The 17,797-nt window shown below is 41.0% G+C and overlaps 1 protein-coding gene across 1 annotated transcript in view; it reads left to right on the plus strand.

The window, feature by feature from the left end:
• The window catches only part of LOC145459974 (uncharacterized), a 117,194-nt gene that overhangs the window by 46,092 nt on the left and 53,305 nt on the right, over window positions 1–17,797 (plus strand). The window contains exons 6-7 of the mRNA XM_080338417.1: window positions 17,170–17,321; window positions 17,435–17,525. Of these exons, the coding sequence (XP_080194543.1) occupies window positions 17,170–17,321; window positions 17,435–17,525 (243 nt within the window). The remainder of the gene's footprint in view (window positions 1–17,169; window positions 17,322–17,434; window positions 17,526–17,797) is intronic.

Below are 17,797 nucleotides of genomic sequence, written 5' to 3' on the forward strand. Positions count from 1 at the left end.
CTATACACGCTCATTGCGTGACAATTCAGGAACACGACTGTTTCAGGCAGACTAGAATCATTGCATTAAACAAATCATTACATACTGGAAACCACGCATTCAATCACTAATTCCTCTTTAATATGCCCAACACCATAGGGTTCGGTTCGTCTAATTCAGAGAGTAGACGGCGTACGCTACGCTATTTGTGTGCGCGTTCATCCAAATCTGCATGTGCAAGTGCAGCAAGGTCACGTTTATCCTCTGGCGTCGCTTCATCCAATTCAGTATCTCAAACTTTTTCCCATCGCGTATCAATAATTTCTTTTTACCATACGGCGTACCACGAAATTGTTTTTCACTACAGGTTGTACCACTTTAATTACTTATTTTACTTGAATGTCCCAGTGTTTGTTGGTTATCCCTGTTACTATACCGCAATACCACCGGATAGCAAGAAATAACCATTAAATGCAACTGCAACTGTTTCTTATGCAGAAGCTCGCCAATCTGAGGTACAACATTACTCACAGTGCTCTTCGCGTAGCCTACCACCTACGAAGCTCTCGTGTACCACTGTGATTGTGGTACGCGTAACACACTCTGCGAACCACTGGCTAAATACTCATTAGTTGATTTGCTCGGCTCACATGAGCAACAGTTCCATTGTGTAAAATACATAGTGATCAATATTTTACGAACCGCTCTACCGGCCATCAATGTTGTGCTCATGACAAAATTGCGGATATGACGAATAACCAGAATATAATAATGCACGGCATATCGCGCATACCTAGATTTAGCGCGTTGTATATGAACTATTTGAACATGCTTAGTTTAAAGAAGATGGCACCAACGAGGCAACAATTCTTAATTTTATGAACGATTACCGTAAAATTACGTGAATTCAGTCAAAAGTATTAGCATAGAATCTTATAAAATACATCGGAACCGGAGCTACTTTTCAGATAACCGGCTCCAGCTCCGGATCCATCCGAAAATTATTTAGCGCTCCGGCTCCGTTGAAAATACACGGCTCCTTGCCCCGGCTCCAGCCCCAAAGCCCTGTTCTGGTGCGCATTTGGTATTTGATGACGGTCTTTGAAATTTTGGGGTAGGTTCCAGATCCGCTTTAGCCACATCACCATACCGGTTCTTGCTCACATATCATGATGCTCATCAGCTAGGCTTTTCATAATACAATCTCGCGACTATTCCTCTTCCTGCATATGTTTACATTATCGGCATTATGGTAAGTGTGTAGCAATAACGGGAACACGGGTGTGTTACTATGCTCGGGACCTCGTCTCTTTGCAACTGCCGCCTGCTCATTGCTCAACGATCACTTACGACACGGCGTGACCGACAGCACCACAAGTCTATGCGGTTATACTATTATATTAATCAGCGGTGGTCAGTAACGAAGTACTTCTACTTTTTCGAAGTACTCAAGTAGTTTTCCTCTACTTCTGGTACTTACTCAAGTAGATCTGATTTTCGCTACTTCTACTTCTACTTCGTAATATTTTGTGATCTACTTACTTACTTTTCGCTAGTTTCAGTTTGTCAAGTAGAAGTAGTTTAGTAGTTTTAGTAGTTTGATAGCCTGAGGAATTTCGGGGCTGTTTTCAAGGAGCATCAATATTTGATTTTCATAAAAGTTGAGTATAGCCCATAATTTTCGTCGCGCTTCGCGCGCAGTGGATAAGGAGTTACCAGTATGATCTCACGAAAGTATCGATGAATATAATTTACGTAGCGGGTTGGCGTGATTCCGTTCACACAAGGATATCTAGAATTAGATATCCCTGCGTTCACACCACATTGTCGCCTTTCGCCCATACGAAATAATTCATCACAGGATATATGGTTCATCATATCGTTTGAAACTGATGTTTCGCAATCCATCATTTACCTGCCATATCGTAATCTAACCAGGTAAAGTGGACTCAGACTTTTTTGTTAGTTTTAGTGCTGTTTTAGCATACCGCCTTTGAAACTTTCTGAACTGAAGGCAGGAAAAACATGTTCTCCTTTTAGAAGTAGTATTCATGTTTTATTTTCAATTCCCAGTATCATATACTTTCAGTTATAATTAATATCAGTTCTTTTGTCTGGATAAAATACACGTTGAAGTATAAAAGCAAGTGTAGTTATGCATTTAATTTCCGGAAATAAAGCTACACAATATGGCATTATTACGGTCCCCACATATTTTTATTAACGTTTACTAATCGCGCAAAGTGTTTACACCGTATTCTATACTACTTCTCCGTATTGCTCTTCGACTAAACTACCGACCTTATAATATGGGGGATGGCGCCATACCATGCCATTTTCTAAAACGTGCTGTTCGAGAAAACAGAGGATAAGTATCGCATTTCCATAATAATACTATCATTTTCATCCTATGATGTGTACGAATGCTTATGCTATCGAAAATTGGTGACCTGCTGGTATGCATCAATCGGAATCAAGCTCGTCACCTTTCGCATAGCTCAATTTGCACCTTTTTAGAATCCATGTGAACGAATTAGGATCGTTTTCACAACTACTTACTTACTTGAGTACTTTTAAAGTCAGTCAATTCTACTTCTACTTCAAGTAGTTTTAGGTTGCTTATGGAAGAAGTACTTCTACTCGTACTTGAGTAGATTTTTTCTTCGCTACTTCTTCTTCTAATTGAGTAGCTTTCTGGACTACTTTGACCACCTCTGATATTAATACGACTCAAGAAACTTATAAAAGCGATGCTCACGGACACATATAGCGGAACCAATACGATCTACAAATTTTGGCGAGCACCCCAGGACCTTGTTTATCTTTGTGATTGCTGCTGCTGTGTATATTATGTCGACTATCGTGTGCTGGTATATCGTATATGAGAGACGAAGCAATTTGAGCGAACGTTTGAAATAGCTATTTGTTATTGTGTCGCCGTGGCCGTGTGATCAGTGGATTCGTTATGACATGCACAATGGGAACGAACGCTCGTACTGGTTTGGCTACTACGAAGTACGAAGCGGAGGCCGAGTATATTGAGTGGATTGGCTGTGAAGAATTGTAACCAGCGCTTGGAGTGCTTGTGCGCAGTGGTGCCACTCGTAGTGTTTTAACACTAGATCTAGTGTTTTTTCGGTCGTCCTAGTGTTCTAGGGCTTTTTTTCGCAAAGTTTAGCTAATCCAGTGTTTTTCTGCAATTATGCAAACAATTAATTTTCTAACGTTAAACTACTAAATTATACGCTAAATTTATCGCTAATAAGACGATTTGGTGTCTCTGGCTGTGTTTGTTTTCAACAACTGTGGGTGGTGGTGCAGTAACAAGCAATTGTTACATAACAGGGTGCGCAGTGAATCCGTACTTATGAGAGAAAGTCTCTGAAAAAATGAAGAGCGATTTCGCTCTGATGCTCTGTCGTTTCTTGTTGAACTCAGTCTGCAGATTCGGGCAAGATATTCATTTACAGAGACAGACAGACATTTTTATTGAATAAAATTGCAATAAAAATATAATACAATGCTGCAGCGATACGATCCTTCGGGATTCGCGCGGATCATCCAGTCAGCTGCATTGGTGGAGTACTAATTAAGCATTGTTCAATTCGAGTCTCGCGTCATAAATAAATGTAAAAAAATGTAAGCAGGCCGCAGAATAGTAAAATCAATTATTCGTCTAGCTGTACAATTTCCCTCTGTGATATTATTTGATGAACTTGATGATTTGTCGGAAGAATGGGCTGCTTTGGCAAGATCGCAAAATGAGCTGCATGTTATCAGTCAGTGCCCTCCAACAGAATTTTTGCAAAAATTGAAATCAGTGCACAATGGATTCGGTGAATTAAAATATCCTTTACTGGGGAAGCTCATGACGAATCTCTTGGCATTGCCACATTCCACTGCATTCGTGGAATTGAAGTATGCTGCACATGGAAACCTCCCCATTTTTTGGTTGAGGATGTACGGTAGTGATGGATGGTGTATAATCGAAAGATAATTTTTATGATGCCTTGTACAATTCGAAAGCGACAATATTTGATGTTTTTGCGCTATTGAATTCGTTTCATTAATTTTCGTTGAATAATCGTGCAGTATATGTATTGAATTCATGTGTGTGGAACACTTCTTATCTATGGATTTGTACCTTGGTCATCATGATTACTTGACAAGAGCAAATTATTCCTGCCATTTACTAATCTAGTGTTTTTTCGCCAATCTAGTGTTTTTTTCACGACATAATCTTGTGTTTTCCCGGGAACCTAGAGTGGCAACACTGCTTATGCGTGCATTTGAAGATGCGACCGAGCCTCGGGGTTATGTGCTGGCGAAGTGCAGTATAGAGGCGGATGGCTGAGGATAAGTGGACAATTGACGTGCTCGCCAAAATTTGTAGTGGCTCAGTTACGGCTTATATCGGTAGCAATAACGGTAACGCGGGTGTGTTACTGGGCTCGGGACCTCGTCTCTTTGCAACTGCCACCTGCTCAAATGACACTTACAATATACGGCGACTGACAACACCACAGAAGTCTATGCGGTTATAATATTATAATAATACGACACATGAAACCCATAACAGCGATGCTAAGACACACATGTAACGGAACCCAGACGATATAAAACTCCTATACGACGCATGCACTGTTGCACACTGCACACTGCTCAGGAAACTGTAACAAAACTCCACACAAACCTCACGCACACATACCCATCAGCCTAAACCTAGCCCAGCAGCAGCCTTGTCATCTACAAGCGAGTACGAACTACCAACGGGGCAACATCACTCTCTCATACGCACTAATGCAGAATTTCGCGGAATTTCTTGTCTCTCGCGTGGTGAGTCGTCGATCTTGATCCGACTACCGGCCATTGTGGGCTGAACAAACATTTTCACAGGATCGGATGCCATGGAAATGGATTATGTGGACTGTGGGCACAGCCTGAATCAGTGGAACATGTCCTGCTAAAATGTCCGAGATACTCAACTAAAAGACAATATATCATCTCGAAGCTGCAAGGAACCATGGCGTTAACATTGTATTATCAGGAATTCTTACTCGCCCTTTCACTGCAACGCCTATTATAGAATTTGCACTTCTGTCGAATCGAATAATTTAGAAGTCTTGTTCTAATCAAACTCTCGGCCTGGTGCACAAGGCCACTGTAGTCGGCACCAATAAGAAACCCATACCAACCAACCAACATCACTCCCTAGGTGCCCGCGTAGCACCATCAGTGACTATACGCCGTACCCCAGACAACTATAAACGCAGAGATTCCGACCGGTACATCCAACTCAAGCCTGCAAATACAAGACCGACTACCTACTCATTCACGCCCTAACTGCCTAATACAATACCCTCTGGCCAAGATGGGAGGATCACCAAACTCACATGTATGAGTTAAGTGTGTGTCCCAATCCCCGCGCAGCCCCTGAGACTGGCTCACGTAACCCCTGGTGTCCCATGGAACACCTGATAAGATCCACTGCTATAGAATTAGCACCACGATTTCACCCCCACGCTATTTCCGTAGGCGGATCAGCTTTATGTTAACGTCGTGCTCTGATTCGATCAGGGCCAGAAACTACAACCAAACAAGCGCTCTGTACGATGTGGTGTTGTCGACGATGATTGAAATGTCAAGTTTATCATTTCCGCAGGATCAAAATGTGAGAAACACGAATTTCAATGCGACGATCTATCGTTTTGTCTCTCCAGTCGATACTTCTGCAATGGAAAAATAAGCTGCGAGTGAGTTCTAAGGTTGACTTACAAATGTTGTCCGTATCCTGTGTTGTTGATTTCGGAAATACTTTTTTTTAAACAGTGACTAATATTCCTGTTACTTATGCATTCACATTGATAATATTTTAAGCCTAAATATCTCTTGAGCTGACACTATTCAAAAAATTCGTCAGCGAATTAAAGTCAACTCGTATAGGCGACTCATTGCCATATTGTACTGTTGCGTATCAAATGAGTTTCAGCTGCGCCATGCCGCAGTAATTGGTACATATCGCAAAAAGCATTCAAAACGTATACCTTCAGATTGGTTCAGTGTTTATCAACCGAGTGTATAGTCTACCACAGGGTGTACGAAAAATGTCTTTGCGTTTCCCACGTCTATGGGGTGTACACGAGTGTATCAGGTACCGCGGTTTAGACTTATTAATGCAACTTGCAACCGGTGATGACCCTTTATTATTTTTCTCATTGCAATGCTCGATAGGGCGAAATGACGTAGGACTGGTCGAGAGAGGACGACTCGGGTGAATCCGTCAAAAATATTGTTGAAATTGTTTACAAAGTCAAATTATTTTACAAGCCGTATTGCTTCGGTGTGGTAGAGGCATGGCATAGTATAGTATGAAATGGAAAATTTCCATACTCTATACCCGAATCAATCGTCTCATACCACGCATGGAATTTTCCACACCTTACCACAGGGTGGCCAACTTTTTTGCTGTTCACAGCCGCATTTCGATTACTCATGTAGCCTGCGGCCGCATTCCGGAATATAGTCTCAATGAACCTACTGGACACCAAATGCTCATGTTACACTGTCCATGTCCAATTACGGTGAACTCCAGGGTAATCTACTTTTTCATACCGCCTCATTATACGCATCGAAATAGCTATATATCAGGAGTCACCAACACGCGGCTTGCGAGGTAACATTTTGCGGCACGCGACGTGCTTTGAAAATACGGAAGAACGCTTAGTAAAGCATTTTGAAATGCTGAAATTGATTTCAGTTTGAACATATTGCTATTGTTGTTCACAGTAAGCTATTCTTCTGTGCCTAATATCACCGTTGCTCACAAACTTGCGGTTTCGGTGACGGTAATATCATTCCACGGAGGAAGAATTTTTTTGATAATAATGGGTATATTGCCATGACGTGCAATGGCCCATCACTGTCAAGACTGTGATGGTCAGAAAACGACTTCGGACGCTCCAAAAGAATAAGCTTTACGAGAAGATCGTTTTCCAGCAAGTAGGCTACCCTGTCCATCGAACCCCAATATCGATTCTTTAGTCCAGTGGTGGCCAATCTGCGTCAGAAGAAGGAAAAGTATGTTGCCGTCGTCAATTAATTCGAATAGGATGTGTGGGCGGCCGTCAATATGCAAATTGAAACTACGAATTAACTCTGTAATTAATGAAAGGTTTGTACTATGCTTAATTTTTTTTCGCGCGGGCGTGGTTCCAGTGTAAATTGATTTTAGATTTTAATATAGTAGTGTGCTCTGTAATCTGAACCCACCCTCGCACAGATGCGAACACCAGAGGGAAATGATTAGCCTCATTATAACACACCAATTTGTAATATTTTTCTCCTCATCACGAAGGAAATTTGTTTCTGCTAGGCCTACGTTTGGGCGAATCCAATATCTTTCCGCCATACCGAAAATCCGGATGGGAGGTCAAGAAATAACAGCATGCAACAAAGGCCACTAATATATATTGGCCCACGCAAATATACAGTACAAGCATTGTTAACTTCTCTAAATTTTTTAAGACACCCCCTGCATCAACTCTACCGGTGAATCTGATCACACAATAATATCATCTGATCACACAATAATATGTGAAACTATACTAATATTACTGACGATGACGAAACACACTCATGAAATTAGGAAAATTTCGCGCTTGGCGCGACAAGAAATCGAGTTCCTGTGGCAATTCATAACATCATTACTGACGATTTCGGTGCGCTTAGTAAGACGAAATGAGTAAATAGGTTGGCCCGGAGTTAACATGCAATGGACATGGACATTGGACAGTTTAACGTTGGTATTTGGAATCCAGTTAGTTCATTACGACTATGCACCGGAATGCGGCCGTAGGCTACATAGCAGGGCTGTGGAGTCCGTAAATTTTACCACCGACTCCGGCTCCGACTCCACACATTTTCAATATACCGACTCCGACTCCGGCTCCTGAGTCTTAAAACGTACCGACTCCAACTCCGACTCCGACTCCAGAGTCTTTAAACGTACCGACTCCGACTCCGACAGTATTACCAATTTACTTCGAAAATTATATGCCACAATGTCGGTTGAATGACTATCATACAACCGTTAAACATATGCAAACATATGATTGACGGTGGCATGCAAAATTGTTTCTTTGTGGCACATCTCGAATTATCCACTATGCAATTAAAATGACAGAATGATTTGCTAATATCCTTCTTTTTTCATATTTTATAATTTTTTATAACATGGACTGTGTAATATCCTAATATGTATGAATCATTCAAATACGACATATATCCAATCCTGTATCATAAAAATGTAGACAAAAAATCCAAGTGTAGCTCTCGCACATGTGTATGAGTCAGCAACTATTACAGAGATTGAACTTACTAATTTTCTCATTACACACTATACTGAGTACAAGCACACGCACTCTTACTACTAATAGACATTGGTCATAACTGAAATTTAGCAAGTAGTCAAATACTATGGCCTATGTCTGTCTTGTCTACATGTACTTAGTCAAGTATTCATGGACTAGGACTTGCAGTCTTTCTTAATCATTTGTTCGACCCAAACATCTAAGCTACACTACAAATATTTTTAATTTTGTCAAGTGGGAAGCATCGTTTGGTTATATTTACATCGATTTCACAACCAGCCGATGTATTTGCTCTGTCAGAGTATCATGGTATAATTCCAAAAATAGCATCAATTTTGACTGCATGGCAAAAATGCATATTGCGATTTTCTTCCCCTATGCAACGAATTGTAATTTGCAAGTAATGTGTAATTTTATCGATATCAGGGGTGGCCAACTTTTTCGGCCAAAGGCACATGAGATTTAAGAACCATTACGCGGGAATGTTGATAACCATTTCCATTCGTCCGATAGGAACGACCCGAATTAGGTAACATTGCAAACAATACTTGTATTACTACGCACTAAAATTGATAACAAGTATGTCATCCAACTGTGCTGTGCGCAGTCACACCCTGGTCGCGCCAAGCGCGAAATTTTTTCTAAGGTAATGACTGAATTCTATCAATAAATATACTACTAACATCTATTGGGGGTCGCATCTGTATACCACTGGGCTCATTTGGTAAGGACAGGATTATTTGATGTTTAGACATAGCAATAACGAATGTTTTGGTGAACATGCGTCGATCATTTTGTGCAAATGTTTCTTCGTCGACGATCTCGCTGCGAGTGCACAAGCGAAGCCGCATGTTGGATGACACGTTATCTCCTTATTGCGAATATAGTTAGACTCGATTCTGTAAATAACATGTATTTATAATTTTCAGAAGGGGGCTCCAATACTGAATGTAAGAAATCTAGTGACCATAAATCATGCAAAGTGCCGAGAAAAATTTCATGTCAAATAAATCTGTTGCGGAATATCCTATACTACACGAAGATATGTGATAAATGTGGTTCGCCCCTGGAAACGCCAATGTGCCAGAACTGATGTTTTAGTCATCATCAAATTTCACGGTCAGGATAATCAAATTTTGGTTGGCCTAGCAATTTTACCTGATTTTATAAATAATTACGAGAATTACCTCAAAAGCTTCTCGCAGTCTCGAATTTGGCCTGCGTGCCATGGGTTGGCCGCACCTGATCTGTATATGGTTATTAATAACAGTGATTGGAGGTAGCCTACATGAAAAAATATATTGGAAATCCTTTGAAAGCAATTGTTTTTATGATAGAGAAGTTGGAGTCGGAGTCGAAGTCAGGGTCATTTTCACAAACTCCGACTCCGACTCCAGTCAGTATTTTTCCCACGACTCCGACTCCCACTCCAGCCAATATAGTTTTCACGACTCCGACTCTGACTCCGACTCCATCAAGTGAAAATTAGCCAAACTCCGACTCCACCGACTCCATAGGTAATTGATATGCGGCCGTGAATAACAAAGAGGTTGGCCACCTTTGCTTTAGTTGCTGAAGAGTGTTGTCAGGTGTCGTGCGCAGCTCATAGTTGAAAATAGAATGGAAGTGATGACTGTTATGTTCGTGCATTCTACGTTGGTATCGTTTGTCTAGGATTACTAATTACCGCCAATCATTATTTCCTCGTGTGCCGTGCTTCGTATTTATACCCTGTGTTCTGTTGTCCACTGGTCTGTCGTTTAACTGCACTCTGGATCGTGTCGCCTGTCTCAAGTTATTCCGCTGTATAATATACTGATTTGATATTGCAACCTCGCCGTATGAGTTATTGTTCACACAAGATGAAGAACATAACAATTGGTGTCAGAAGTCGTATTCATAGTTATTTATGCGACGAATATATATCACGGAATCTGGTATTTTGAAAATTATTGAGAAGCAGCAAGAGATGATAGTGCAACAACAAGCGAAGCAGCAAGAGATTATGGCGCAACAACAAGCGAAGCAGCAAGAGATGATGGTGCAACAACAAGCAAAGCATGACGAAGCAATGGTAAAAGTCATGACATAGATGGCGCAATTAACGCAGAGGTTCAGTCCCATCGCGTCAACATCTGAAGCTACCGAACCGAAGTTTGATTCAGTTGTAAAATCAAAGGAGAAATGGGACCAATATCTGCAACGATTCAACCATCACCTAGCAATTTACGGCATTTCCAACATTGAGAAAAAAGAGCGTGTCTACTCTCATGGGTCGGACCTGAAACCTACTCGCTCCTACGCAATTTGTTTGGTGCTGCTGACGTCAGTGTAGAATCCTTCGACGCGTTGACTGAGAAGTTGTCTACACACTTCAAGGACTCAATTCATGTGCAAGCAGCCAGGTACGAATTTTACAATTTCAAAATGCAGCCGGGACAGTCGTACGCCGATTGGATCGCTAGTCTACGGGGAATCTCCAAGGATTGCAACTTCACATGCTCAAGAGAAGGCTGTGATCAGAGCTACGTTGATGAGCTAACGCGCGATCTCATCATTAAAGAAACGCCGCATGCGGATGGGAGACGGCATTGTCTAACAAAAACCAATCCATCCATTGACGACGCTCTCAAAGTAGCCGCAACACACGTGAGAACGCTGGAAACTGATGGGGTTATCCAGGGCGAGAGTAGCGGTAAAGACACTTCCATCGTCAACAAAATGGCGGGAAATTATCAGAAGGGGAAAAAACCTTCCAAATCCAACCAGGGCAACATCCCAGAAAGACTGAAATCTTGCAGCCGCTGTTTCATCGATCACCAGACATAACACTGTCAATATCGACATGCAGTATGTCAGAAATGTGGTCGTAAAGGTGATATCAAACCTGTGGGGATGTCAACCAAACTAGTGTCACGCAACGGGTCACATCCGTTAATTTCTGCTATTTACTGACGTCACATTGATCCATCATTTAATTCATAATGGTTGGTCATTAGTAACAATAATTTTTTTTAAGTCTCAGTTAGTCAGTATTGGCTACAACAAGAAATTTCAAATTCCTTTTCGTTTTGTTCTCGTAGTGCACTGATCGTGGATCTAGTGAGTATAATCTCAACATTAATGTCAGCATCACAAATGTAATCCGCAATTCCGCATGATGGCTGTTTATGGTATATCTGTGGTCTGTATATCAGTTTGAAACAAGTTACGAACAAAATACAGATACAAGTAAGATTTTTCATGCTTATTAATTTTATTTTGGCATAAAAATTGCAGACAAAAATAAAATCTGGGCATTTCATGTAATCTGCGAAACATGCCGATGAAATATGGATGGATGGCTAAGGGGAGCTCGGCGTTTATTGTCATTTGCTAGTAAAGAATCTGAAGGGAAGTTCGAAACCTCATGACTGTTTATTTTTTTGTATTAGTGACATTCCGAGGTTCAGAATAACTAAAAAATGAGTTGGCATTTCATATCCTTCTATGCCATCTCCTCTTAAGCACCTGTTCCGTATTGTAGTAAATTTTCGCTGCCCAAACTATAAGGCAAAGAAGCTCCGGAAGACTCGGCAGGGCTTAAAGAGGCAGAAAATGACTCCGATGACGACTTCAACATCTCTCACATAGATATAAATGCAGAACCACACATTCTGAACCAACACGAACTTGATGATTTAGCTGTGACCCATTAAATCAAATGCGTAAATTCTGACTCGAAGGTTGAAACTAAGAAACTTGTTGCATTTATCGTGTCGATGCATTTCGTCGCGAAAAGACCATAAACTATTTTAACGTTATTTTTCTGTGGCACGTTGTCCTGGCTTATGCGGGAACGTTGGCAACCATTTGTAAAGCACTTGACGATAAAATTACTGCACGAGAAGCAGGAGCATTCAAGGCATTTCGGGATGTGGTTGAGAATTTTATTGGAAATAAACGAACCAATAAAGATGAGCCTCTTGTAAAGAATGGATAAGATATATGAAAAAAGAAAGTGGGGCATATCCTTAAAAACGCATTTCCTTCATGTTCACCTTGATTTTATCAGTTCAAATATGGGTGACGTGTTTCAGCAGGATATGTATGATTTGGAAAGAAGATACTAAGGGTGGCGGAGTTGCATCATGATTGGAGATTATTTGGGTCCATAATAGAAGCAGTTTTCTCATTTTATAGGCCAAAATCATGCTAACAAAACCAGTTCGGAAATCGTTTGAAGTGTTTCCATCCTTTTATAATCTATGGTAGCCAACATTTCTGCATATTCCTTCTTTTTGTTAGTGTGTCTGTACGTCCAGTAAGGAATTATGCGGATTACTACAGGGCAATTTTGAGTAAAACGAGAAATCGGAGACATTTCTCAAAGACTAGGAACACTTCAGAAGAAATATTTGTATTTTCGTGATAGGCTTGGAATAGTAAAACACAATACATAGAGTTTTTTACTCAACTAAAACTTTGCATAGTTTTGTTACATGGTGTTATTTGTTGTTCATAGTATGACGACGATTTCTCATTTCACTGATGCAAGTCACGCAAACAAAACCACTTCTTACGCTTTTTAAAGTTGCAGCAAACAATACGGTCAATCGTTCATATTGCAAATTTATTCCACTCGAAGCTTTTTGACTGGCCCTCTTCAGCAGTGACCACCAGTAAATGAGGTTAACCAAGTTCGAAATAAAGAAAGAAATTTGTCGATGTGACGTAATAATGACAAGTACACAGAGTTACGAACGGCAGTAATTAACACACGGTTACGGTACAGCGCGCACAAAATCAGCTGTAAATCAGCCGAACGACAAAACAACACTAATGAAAGATTTCCATCGTATAGAGATGTTCCTTCTGGCGACAGAGAACGACCAGTTGCAACTATGCAAAACTGATTGTTTTTGTGATGTTTTGCACACTCTGGATGTTTCAAGAGATGCTGTCCGATCGCAGAATTACATGCTGTTATTTGTTCATAATCGCGCATGGTAACTAGGGACTGTGATGATGGAGAAGACATGTCATCACCCTGCCAATTCCTAATTTGATGAGGGACGTGTTGACGAATTCTTTGTTGCAAGCGCTGAGATGTGCGACCCAAATACCGACTGTCGCATCGGCACGTATATTTTTCATTTAAAGGTCCTTGAATCAGCTATCATAAAGCTGCAAAAGCCGATCCTCTGTCACCAGAAGGAACATCTCTACACGCTTGGAATCTTCCATTAGTGTTGTCTTGTCGTTCGGCTGTTTTACAGCTGATTTTGTGCGCGTTGTACCGTAACCGTGCGTTTACTGCCGTTCGCGACTCTGTGTACTTGTCATGATTACGTAACAACGACAAATTTCTTTCTATATTTCGAGCTTGGTTAATCTTATGTACTGGCGGTCATTCCTGAAGAGGGCCAGTCGAAAAGCTTCGAGTGGAATAAATTTGCAATGTGAACGTATTGTTTGCTGCAATATTGAAGTTCTGAAGAGCTTCTTGAAGGTACAGAACTTCAATATACAATTGAATAGTATATTCATATTGAAATAAATTGAACAATTGAAAATACTATTTTTAGGTGGTACACGAACTCCTTTTGTTGACAGAGTTTTGGTTGGTGTATTTTGATAAAAGTCGACTCCAAGGCACACAAATGGAATTATGAACGGCCCCGCCCAACGATTCGAAATCGGCCGTCTCGATAATTATTCGCACAAATCGGTGGCAGAATTAATGGCCTATGATCGGTCAGCATCAATCTTAAGCGGATGAGTTAAGGGTGAGCTTTTTACTGAGCATGATGCACGTGTTCTGATAAATCTGGGAACATGTTGGTTTATGCGTTCCTGCAGACGTTTTGACGTTCTTCCCACGTAGCCACAATCACAGTGGCACTTATATTCGTACACTACATTACTTTGTTGCTGTGCAGGGAGAACGTCTTTTCGTGTTGAAGGGAGCAGTTGTGTTGTTGTAAAAATCACATTGGTTTTGACTGTGTCGTAACATGGAAATGGGGCCAATTCAAGGTAGATGGATATCAACATCTTTTATTGTTTGTTAGGTGGGCTCTGTTTGTTTTTCTGCGTTGAATTGCGTTGATCTCTTCTCTATGCCACGGCTGATGACGTGCTCAGGGTAACCGTTATCAAGCAAGATTTTATGGATGTTGTCAAGTTCTAAACCAGGGGTCGCCAACTCAAAACGGTTCGCGGGCCACTTTTCAAAATTTGGCGAGGTCGTGGGCCGCATGACTTCTATATCGATATAAAAACAAGCAACGCCGGTTAACAGCCACGTTTTGATAACTCTATGTCAGTACAACGCTAACATGGGCGACGACCAAATCGTGATTAGTCAATTTATGAATGACCACAAGCATACGTATGATAGTCGCGCGAAGCGCTAAAAATTTCTCATAGTTTTACTTTATTTCATCGTTAATATTAGTAAATTTTCACATATTACATCAAATATAGTTATCGTTCATCGGTAGAGTTGATGCATGGGCGGTGTCTATGAAAATTTAGCAAAGTTATTAATGCTGTTGCTGCATCTTTGGGTGGGCAAATTGTTTATAGTCCCTTTCAGAATTCCGAGAATAATGCAAGCCTCCCATTAATTAGGGAGTCAATTCGTAAATTCAATTTGAATATTGACGGCTGCCAACACATCCTATTCAAAATAAGTGTCTATGGCCGCATAATTTCCCTTCTACTGCCTCGGATTCACCATTGATGGACTAAAGAATCGATACTGTGATTAGATAGACACTTTACTTGCTGGAAAACTATCTCCTCGTAAAGCTTGGTGTTTTGAAGAGCCCGATGTCGTTTTCTAAGCGTCTCGGTCTGGGCAGTGGTGGGCCATTGCACGTCAAGGCAATATGATCATTCATATCAGGAAATTCTTCATCCATGGAATGCTATTACAATCGCCGAAGCCGTAACAGCGTTAGTAGGCAATAGTAAGATGGGGCATAGGAGAATAGCTCTCATTGAATGACCACAACAATATGTCCAAACTGAAATCATCAGCATTTCAAAATGCTTCACTAAGCGTTTTTCCGAAATTTCAAACCAGGTCGCGGGCCGCGTGTTGGTGAGCCCTGTTCTAAACTCAGTTTGTTACCCGAACATATCATCAACGCTCTATTCACGAGGGTGCCTATGAGGCTAATTTTTCTGCGTCGAGGACTAAATGAATTCCAGCGAACGGCCTGTGAATGTCGGTTTCCGGAAGACAGACGTTTCAAATTTGTTGGTATTGCTCTTTTCGACTAAAACGTCCAGAAATGATAATGAGTTATTGCGTTTTTTTCAATTGTGAATCGCAAGGCCGGGTGAAGCGAGTTGAACCCAATGAGAAATTGATCACAGTCCGACTCATTCCTGAATATGAAAAAAGTGTCATCTACATATCCGCGGAACAATAGTGGTTTGACGGACTCACGCTGCGATAAAAGCTCGCCCTCATAATATCCTACGAAAATGTTGGCCAAAATAGGTCCCAGGGGACTACCCATTGCCATGCCGTCTATTTGGCGAAACATGACCTCGTTAAAGCTAAACTCCACGGAACAGGTTGCCGCTTGTAAAAGTTCAACAAAGACGTTTCGCGGGATTGATGGTGGTGGTAACTTACCACCGTACAGCGCGTTGGCACAAATATCAATAGTCTCATGCGGTGGAACGTTCGTAAAAAGACTAGATATATCAAATGAGGTCAGAAACACGTCTGGATTCGGAAAATCCGGGTTTCGTATTTCATCAGCGAACGTGAACGAATCGCGAAAACATTCCGTGCCGTACAATTCCCGAACGGGTTCCAAAATGTCAATAAGCCATAGTACATAGTACATAGTACATTGAACGCTCTCTCTTTCATGCTGGTGACGTCATATATTGTGATACGATTGTTGATATACAATGTTCTTTCCAATTCTCTACTAGTTGCTGAGGATTACCCCTGACGAGTGTCAGCCGAAAATATTCGGGTTCATTTCAATATGAATATACTATTCAATTGTATATTGAAGTTCTGTAGGCCCGACTCCGAAAAGTTTTTAAAGTGTTATGCATTGTTACTTGATGCATGAGTATAAGCTATATTTGTTCTTATTATCTTTTTCACAGCGATTTCTTACGTCCGATAAAGAATTATTGTGATCAATACGGAGCAATTATGAGTAACATCAAAAATAGAAAAATCGACATTTTTTTTCATCTTTGGGGCAGTTAAGGAAAAATTATGGTATTTTGGTAATTAGTTTAGAATACTAAAACACAACACATAACAATTTTTAACCAATTAAAACTTTTGCAAAATGTTGTTACATGGTGATAATCCGGCCCTATTCCCGTAACCGTTGATAAAGTGATAGCCCAGATGAGCATGTTATCTGAAATCATATGAATGAGTTGAGTATGATTTGATCTACAGGGAATCCTGACACTGGCTCAAAGAGTTCCTGGGAACAACAGTTAAGAACCAATGTTCTAGACCAGTGCTTTGCAACGTTATCGAGCATCAACCACCTTTTTTGCCAAAAAGCTTCATCCGTGCAACCAACCGAGAGTTGTTATACAAATAGATATGAAATGACTTGACAATATTTTGTTCAGATGATCCACCAGTGGGTTTCCGGATTACGTCATATATTGTCTCATTACACATAGGTACAATAAGCTCCAGTCCATCTAAGAGGTGCAAAGCCCACATCTTTGTTTTAATACTTCTGCCTGATAGCTAAAAAACAAGCTTCAAAACTACCAACAACAACCATTATCTTAAAAATATGGCGTACACAGTTTCACAGTTTATATATTTTAGTGACCGGTCCGACGAGATCCGGAGAAATTTCAGCAGCAATGATTATGCACCAAACGCCACATTTTGTCGACGTAAACATGGCAGCCACGAAGCGTATATAGTGTGCGAGCTACCACCATATCTGGAGTCGTTTGAAGAAGATCTTTGTGATGGTATGACTTTTTCAAGTTGAATGAACGTCTACTCTAAGCCAGCAGATTTGAAATCACATCATTCTCAATTTGTTTTCATAATTTTACATTAGCATTTGTCAAATTCGTTGTAGGTTCGTCATGCAGAAGCGACGAGTTCGCGTGTGCCGATGGTTCAGCATGCATTCCGTCGTCGTGGTTTTGTGATGGACGCACGACTTGCAGGTAAACAAGTATTGTAGTAATCGCTTGCGTTCAGATCAGTTTCATTTTCACATAATACCCAGCAAACACTCGATGTCCAGTTGACTTCCGGTGGAATTGCCGGCAGGACGTCCGGTAACTTACGGCCGTCACCTCCCTGGAGTGGGTTTGTCGACAACTAGAGACGTCCTGTCTGCCCTCTGAGTACGTCCGCAATGACGTGTTGTGGACATGAAGCGACCCCTCATGGACGCGGCTGACCTAGCCTGGACGTCACGTGGTTCCCTATGGAC

Source organism: Botryllus schlosseri, unplaced genomic scaffold (genome assembly GCF_051294905.1).
Source record: "Botryllus schlosseri isolate E-star unplaced genomic scaffold, Bs_hap1 Bs29a, whole genome shotgun sequence".
NCBI classification, from domain to species: Eukaryota; Metazoa; Chordata; class Ascidiacea; order Stolidobranchia; family Styelidae; genus Botryllus; species Botryllus schlosseri.